Genomic DNA, 8,952 nt, shown 5'->3' with positions numbered 1-8,952 from the left:
AACTATATATAACATAATAAAGTTTATAATATTAATGAATTTGTAAATTCCTGGATAATAAAAATCTAGAATTGAAAAATTCTCCTATAATATAATTCCCGAATTGAAAAATTCAAAAATAATAAATTTTCTGAATTTGGAAATTTCCGAATATTAAAATTCCTGAACTATTTATAATATTGCCGAATAATAAAATTCCCAATAATTTCATAATGTTGTCAAATTTGAAAATTCCCTTAATTGAGAAATTCCCAAACATTTTATAGTATTGCCGAATTTGAAAATTTCCAAATAATAAAATTTTCTAATGGAAAATTTGAAAAATAATAAAATTCTCGATTTGAAAAATTCACAGATAATAAATTTCTTGAATTTAAAAATTCCCGAACTTTTTATAATATTCCCGAATAATAAAATTCGTGAAGAATAAATAATATTATCAATTTTGAAAACTTCAGAATAACAAAATTCTTAAATAATAAAATTCCTTAATTGAAAAATTTCTGAATAATAAAATTCCTTAATTGAAAAATTACCGAATAGTAAAATTTCTTAATGTAAAAATTCCCGAATAATAAAATTGCTTTGATTAAAAAACTCCCAAATAAGAAAATTCTGAAACATTTTATAATTTCACCGAATTTGAAAATATCCAAATCATAAAATTGCCTGATTGAGAAATCGAACAATAATAAAATTGCCAAATTGAAAAATTTCCAAATAATAAAATTTCCTAATTGAAAAATTAAAAAATAATAAAATTCCCAAAATGAAAAATTCCCAAATAATAATTTCCTAAATTTGGAAATTCCCGATTCTAAAAATTCCCATACAGTTTATAATATTACCGAATTTGGAAATTCCTGAATAATAAAAATCTCGAATTGAAAAATTCCCCTATAATAAAATTCCCGAATTGAAAAATTCACAAATAATAAATTGTCTGAATTTGGAAATTCCCGAATATTAAAATTCCTGAACTGTTTATAATATTCCCGAATAATAAAATTCCCAAAAATTTCATAACATTGTCGAAGTTGAAAATTCTCTTAATTTAAAAATCCCCAAACATTTTATAATATTGCTGAATTTGATCAATTTTCAAATAATAAAATTTCCAAACATTTTATAATATTGCCGAATTTGAAAATTTCCAAATAATAAAATTGTCTAATGGAAAACTTGAAAAATAATAAAATTCCCGAATTAAAAAATTCGCAAATAATAAATTTTTTGAATATAAAAATTCCCGCACATTTTATAATATTCCCGAATAATAAAATTCCTGAAGAGTAAATAATATTACCAATTTGGAAAACTCCAGAATAACGAAATTCTTAAATAATAAAATTCCTTAATTGAAAAATTCCCGAGTAATAAAATTCCTTTTATTAAAAAATTCCGAAATAATAAAATTCTAAAACATTTTATAATTTCAACGAATTCGAAAATATCCAAATCATAAAATTTCCTAGATCAGAAGTCGAAAAATAATAAAATTCCCTAATTGAAAAATTCCCAAATAATACAATTTCCTAATTGAAAAATTGAAAAATAATAAAATTCCCAAATTGAAAAATGCCCAAATAATACTTTCCTATAAATTTGCAAATTCCCGAATCTAAAAATTCCCATACAGTTTATAATATTACCGAATGATAAAATTCCTGAAGAGTAAATAATATTACCAATTTTGAAAATACCAGAATAACAAAATTCTTAAATAATAAAATTCCTTAATTGAAAAATTCCAGAATAGTAAAATTTCTTAATGAACAAATTCCCGAATAAAAAATTCCTTTGATTAAAAAATTCCCATATAATAAAATTCCTTTCATTAAAAAATTCCCAAATAATAAAATTCTGAAACATTTTATAATTTCACCGAATTTGAAAATATCGAAATCATAAAATTTCCTAATTGAGAAATCGAAAAATAATAAAACTCATAAATTGAAAAATTCCCAAATAATGAAATTCCTGAATTGAAAAATTCACAAATAATAAATTGTCTGAATTTGGAAATTTCCTAATATTAAAATTCTTGAACTGTTTATAATATTCCCGAATAATAAAATTCCCTTAATTTAAAAGTTCCCAAATAATAAAATTCCCAAAAATTTTATAATATTGTCGAATTTGAAAATTCTCTTAATTAAAAAATTCCCAAACATTTTATAATATTGCTGAATTTGATAAATTTTTAAATAATAAAATTTTCAAACATTTTATAATATTGCCGAATTTGAAAATTTCCAAATAATAAAATTTCCTAATGGAAAACTTGAAAAATAATCAAATTCCCGAATTGAAAAATTCCCGAATAATAAAATTCTTTTGACTAAAAAATTCCCAAATAAGAAAATTCTGAAACATTTTATAATTTCACCGAATTTCAAAATATACCAATTATAAAATTTCCTAATTGAGAAATTGAAAAGTAATAAAATTTCCGAATTGAAAAATTTCCAAACAATAAAATTCCTCAATTCGAAAATTCCCGAATATTAAAATCCCCGAACAGTTTATAATATTCCCGAATAATAAAATTTCTAAACGGCAAAATAATATTAGCAATTTTGAAAACTCCAGAATTATAAAATTCCCAAATAGTAGAAATTTACCAATAATAAAATACCCATACAGTCTATAATATTACCGAATTAAAAAATTTCCGAATAATAAAATTCCCGAATTGAAAAATTGGTAAATAATCAAATTGAAAAATTCCCGAATTGAAAAATTGTCCAATAAAAAAATTTATGAATTGTAAGGTTCATGAATAATAAAATCCCCAAATAATAAAATTCCTAATTTCAAAATTTCCGAATAAAAAAATTCGTGGGAGAAGATTGTCGAATTATAAAATATCCGACATTTTAAAATTCCTGACACTAGAAAATTTCCGAATATAGGCTATTAAAAATTGTTTTTTTTTTTTTTAATAAATGTTATTTATTTATTAAAAGTACAATAATGAAATATTTTGATAAGGTAATATATTTTACTCAATGATTAAATTTTCCACTGAAGAAATGAATTTTTACTAAATAAAGTTTTTTCAATCGAGAAAAAAAAGTTCTAATACAGCTAAACCAATCTAAACCAATACAGCGAATCAGAAGAAGACCAGTGTAAAACATTTTACAAATAATTTATATTTATTGATTATTCTTCATTGGATTTATTTTATTTTCTGGCAGTAAATATTGCCTCTGGATTTTTATTTCCTAACCTTGAAAATATGACAAATTTATAAAATCCAGTATGATTGAAACCTTGGATTTTTCGAAATAGAAAAAAAAAATTTTCGCTAGATCAAAGTGGCTTGATTTGGGACTGAAAAATGCCAGAAAATTAAATTCCCGACAAAAATCCCGAATTGGAAAATTCCCGAACCATAAATAATATTACCAATTTTGAAAAGTCCATAAAAACAAAATTCCCAAATAGTAAAATCCCAGATTGAAAAATAATAAAATTTCCTAATTGAAACATTGAAAAATAATAAAATTCCCGAATTGAAAAATTCACAAATAATAAATTTCCTGTATTTGAAAATTTCCTAATATTAAAATTCCCAAACAGTTTATAATATTCTCGAATAATAAAATTCCTAAATTTGAAAATTCCCGAATTGAAAAATTTCCAATTATGAAAATTGCTAAATTTTTTAATCCCCGAATAGAAAAATTTCAAAATAATAGAAATCCCAAACATTTGATAATATTACCGAATTTGAACATTTCTAGATTGAAAAATTCTCAATTAATAAAATACCTAAATTTGAAAATTCCCGAATTGAAAAGTTTCCAAATATAAAAATTCCTAAATTTTAAAATTCCCGAATTGAAAAATTTAAAAATAATACAATTCCCAAACATTTTATAATATTCCCGAATTGAAAAATTCCGAAATAATAAAATTCCTAAATTTGAAAATTCCCGAATTGAAAAAATTCAAAATTGAAAAATTGAAAAATAATAAAATTATCCAATAATAAATTTCATGAATTCGAAAATTCCAAAATAAAAAAATTCCAAATAATAAAATTACTTTGAAAATTCTTGAATTGAAAAAATTCAAAATTGAAAAATTGAAAAATAATAAAATTATCAAATAATAAAATTTCTGAATTTGAAAATTCCAAAATAAATAATTTCCAAATAATAAAATTACTAAATTTGAAAATTTACGAATTGAAAAATTTCCAAATATGAAAATTCCCGAATTGAAAATTTTCAGAATAATACAATTCCAAATCATTTTATAATATTCCCGAATTGAAAAATTCCGAAATAATAAAATTCCTTCATTTGAAAATTCTCGATTTGAAAAATTTCAAATTTACTAAAATAAATTGATTTTTTCGATTTCTTACCTTCAATTTTTCTAATAAATTTAAATTATGTTAAATTATTTTGTAGTCATTCATCACTTTTTTGTTAGAAACTAGTAGGATTTTCAAATATTTGAAATAATGAAATTTTTTGGAAATTCAGTCTGATTTCTTATTACTTTACCCTGAATTTTTTTTTAAATTGGAATTCCCTTGATTTTTTAAGTGAGGAGATTAAAATAAAAAATACATTTTTTAAATTCTTTTCAATTCATTTGATTGCTTTTTAAGTTCAACTTGATTTTTTTATGAATTCTATTGAATTCTTCTTAATTCTTTTCAATTCTTATAAAATTCTTTTAAATTTTACTGAAAAACTGGATTTTTTTCTTTAATTTTTCCAGTCCATTTGAATTATTTTGAATTATTTTGTAGTCTTTAGTCGCCTTTTTAGGTAGAAATTAGTAGGGTTTTCAAAGATTTGAAGTGATTAAATTTTTTTAATCCACCCTCAATTCTTATTAATTTACCCTGAATTCTCTTAATTTTTTTTTTTTTTTTTTGAATTCCCTTGATTTTTTTAAAGTCACTTAAATGCTTCCAAGTTTACTCAATTATTCATTATTTTTAAATTCTTTTCAATTTATTTGATACCTTTTTAAATTCATCTTCATTTTTGTCTGAATTCCATTGAATTCTTCTCATTTCTCTTAAATTCTTCTAAATTCTCTCAAATTTTAATGAAAAAATACATTTTTTTCTTCGATTTTTCATATTCATTTAAATTCTTTTGAATTGTTTTGTAGTTATTAATTACTTTTTTGTTTAGAAATTAGTAGGGTTTCAAAAATTCGAAGTCATTTTAATTTTAATTCATCCTGAATTCTTTTACATTTTTTGGAATTCCCTTTCTTTTTTTAATTTAGTGGATTAAACAAAATTTATAATTTTATAATTAGTTTCAATTCACTGAATTACTTTTTAAACTCCATTTGAATTTAACCAACTTTATTGACTTTTTCTCATTTTTCTTAAATTCTTCTAAATTCTCTCACATTTTATTGAAAAAATGGATTTTTGCAATTTTTTTTCTTCGATTTTTCCAATTAATTAAAATTATGTTCAATTATTTTGTAGTCTTTAGTCGCCTTTTTACCTAAAAAATTAGTAGGGTTTTAAAAATTTGAATTGATTTTAATTTTTTTTATTTACTTTGAATTTTTAAAAAAATTTTCGAATTTTCTTCATTTTTTGTAAGTCAGTGGATTAAGAAAAATCATATTTTTTAAAATTCTTTTTAATTTATTTGAATGCTTTGCAAATTCAGCTTGATTTGTTATGAATTTTATATCATTGTTTTCATTTCTATTAAATTCTTCTAAATTCAGTCAAATTTTACTGAAAAAATGGACTTTTTTCTTCAGTTAATCCAATTCATATAAATTTTTTTGAATTATTTTGTAATCATTAGTCACTTTTTTGGTAGAAATTATTAGCGTTTCAAAAATTTTGAAATAATTTTAATTTTTTTTTTAATTCACCGTGAATTCTTACTAATTTACCCTGAATTCTTTTTAATTTTTTGGAATTCTCTTGATTGTTTTAAGTCAGTGTATTAAAAAAAAATCATATTTTAACACTTATTTTCAATTAATTTGATTGCTTTTTAAATTCAGCTAAATTTTTTTTAATGGATTTCCTCGAATTCTTCTAATGTCTATTAAATGCTTCTAAATTCACTCAAATTTTACTGCTAAAAATTCATGATTTTTTTCTTGAATTATTCCAATTAATTTAAATTCTTTTGTAGTTATTAATCACTTTTTTGTTTAGAAATTAGTAGTTTTAAATATTTGAAGCGATTTTAATTTTTTTAATTCGCCGTGAATTTTTATTAATTTACTTTGAATTTTTAAAAATTTTTTGAAATTCCCTTAATTTTTTTAAGTCAGTGGATTTAAAAAAAAATCATATTTTAACACTTATTTTCAATTAATTTGATTGCTTTTTAAATTCAGCTAAATTTTTAAAAATGAATTTCATCGAATTCTTCTAATTTCTATTAAATTCTTCTAAATTCACTAAAATTTTACTGAAAAAAATGGACTTTTTGTCGATTTTTTCCTTCAATTTTTCCAATTTATTTAAATTCTTATTAATTTACTCCGAATTAATTCTTTTTAATTCTTCGTAATTCTCTTGAATTTATTTAAATCACTGTAATTCTTCAATGATTCTTTCTTAATTTTTAAGAGTATTTATTTAATTGATCCTGAAGTTATTTAACCTCACCTTGAATTCTCAGATATTCCCTCAAAATCCGTTGCATTTTTCTAAGCTCATTTCGAAGTTTCTGAACTCAATGAACTTTTTTCAAATTGTTTTAAATTCATTTTATTTTATTTTTTTAATTCGCCTTGATAAACAAATACATAATAATAAATAAAAAATGATTTTTTAAATTATTTTCAGACGAGGCTCCTTTTAATTGGGAAGCAAAGCCAAATAAATACTATTTCAATGTCGAAAGCAGTGGAGCTCTGAAACCCGAAAATATAGTGATGATGGGAATCGCAGCTCTGAAAAATAAATTGTCCAACTTGCAAACCCAGTTGAGTCACGAAGTTAACAGCGACGCTCTCAGCATTCACCATTAGATTTTTTAGTTTAAATTTTATACCACTTAGAGTAAGAATTATTTTATCATGTAACTATAATTTCCGAAGTAAAATTTAAATCATCTTCGAAAATGATTATTTTTATTTATTTTTTTTGTTTGTTTTTTTGCTTAGGGACACTGGATTACGAAAAACTAGATAAAGTTTGATTTAAATTGGAATAATTGGAAAATAATCAAATTCCGAAATTGATAAATTTCCAAATAATAAAATTCCTTAATTCTAAAATTCCCTAATTTAAAAAACGGAAAAATATTAATACTTCCAAATCGAAAAATTGAAAAATAATAAAATTCCTGAATTTGAAAATTGACTAATTGAAAAATCTAAAAATAATAAAATTTTGTAATTAAACAATTGAAAAATAATAAAATTCCCGAATTGAAAAATTTTCCAAATAATAAAATTCCTAAATTTGAAAATTCCTGAATTATAAAATTCATGAATTTGAAAATTCCCGAATAATAAAATTCCTGAATTGGAAAATTTCCGAATAATAAAATTCTCAAAGAGTTTCTTAATATTCCCGAATTCGAAAATTCCAGAACAGTGAATAATATTGCCAATTTTGAAAAAAAAAATTTTTAATTACCCGAATAATAAAATTCCTGAATTTGAAAATTTCCTAATTTAAAAATTGAAAAATAATAAAATTTTCTTATTGAAAAATTCCCAAATAATAAAATTCCTAAAATTGAAAATTGCCGAATTGAAATATTCCCAAATAATAAAATGTCCTAATTGAAAAATTGAAAAATAATAAAATTCCTAAATTTGAAAATTCTTCAAATTGAACAATTATAAGTAATAAAATTTCCTAATTGAAAATTTAAAAAATAATAGAATTCCCGAATTTGAAAAATTTCCAAATAATAAAATTGCCAAATTGAAAAACTCCTAAATAATAAAATTTCCTAATTGAAAAATTTCCAAATAAAGAAATTGTGAAATTAAAAAATTTCCAAATAATAAAATTCCCGAATTTGAAAAATTTTTTAATTTCCTAGTTGAAAAATTAAAAAATAATAAAATTCACAAATTGAATAATTTCCAAATAATGAATTTCCTAAATTTGAAAATTACCGAATTGAAAATTTTCTTAATAATAAAATTCCCGAATTTGAAAAATTAAAAAATAATAAAATTTCCTAATTAAAAAATTTCAGAACAATAAAATTCCTAAATAATTGAATTTCCTAATTGAAAAATTGAAAAATAATAAAATTCCTAAATTTGAAAATTCCTGTATTTGAAAAATTGAATAACAATAAAATGGGACGACTGAAAAATCCCGAAAAATAAAATTCCTGACACTGTAAAATTCCCGAATTAGAAAATTCTCGATTAATCAAATTCGCGAATAATAAAATTGCCGAAAAATAAAAATACCGATTTGGAAAATTCCCAAATAATAAAATACAAGAATAATAAAATTACCGAAAAATAAAAATATCGAATTGGAAAATTGCCGAAAAATAAAATTCACCAATGATAAAATTGCCGAAAAATAAAAATACCGAATTGGAAAATTCCCGAAAAATAAAATTTTCGAATGATAAAATTTCAGAATTATAAAATTCCCGAATAATAAAATTCACGACTGTTTATAATATTACCGAATTGGAAAATTCCCGAATAATAAAATTCCCGACAGAAAATTGCCGATTTATAAAATATCCGAATTAGAAAATTTCCGAATTGGAAAATTTCCGAATTTTAAAATTAGAATTTTTTATAAATATATTTTATTGATTACAACTACAACAATAAGATATTAGTTTCAAAAATTATTTTCAACATTTAAAATTTCGAAGCTTATTTTTTAAATTGTGAGTCCGGATGCAATAAGGGCACATAAAATTTTTTCGTACGAAAACGAAGTCCCCTGGAGGCTTTAGAAAAAATTTTCGAATTTTAATTTTCAAAAGATATATA

The 8,952-nt window shown here is 21.3% G+C and overlaps 1 protein-coding gene across 1 annotated transcript in view; it reads left to right on the top strand.

The window, feature by feature from the left end:
- LOC117167591 (DNA-directed RNA polymerase II subunit RPB3) overlaps nt 1-7,089 on the top strand; it is a 28,611-nt gene extending 21,522 nt beyond the window's left edge. Inside the window, exon 5 of the mRNA XM_033352648.1 lies at nt 6,812-7,089. Within this exon, the coding sequence (XP_033208539.1) occupies nt 6,812-6,996 (185 nt within the window). The 3' untranslated portion in view covers nt 6,997-7,089. The remainder of the gene's footprint in view (nt 1-6,811) is intronic.
- The last annotated feature ends 1,863 nt before the right edge of the window (nt 7,090-8,952 follow it).

This window comes from Belonocnema kinseyi, chromosome 1 (assembly GCF_010883055.1).
Source record: "Belonocnema kinseyi isolate 2016_QV_RU_SX_M_011 chromosome 1, B_treatae_v1, whole genome shotgun sequence".
Classification (NCBI taxonomy): domain Eukaryota; kingdom Metazoa; phylum Arthropoda; class Insecta; order Hymenoptera; family Cynipidae; genus Belonocnema; species Belonocnema kinseyi.
Note: the sequence above shows the minus strand (reverse complement) of the source record. Positions and strands in the feature narration are given on the sequence as shown.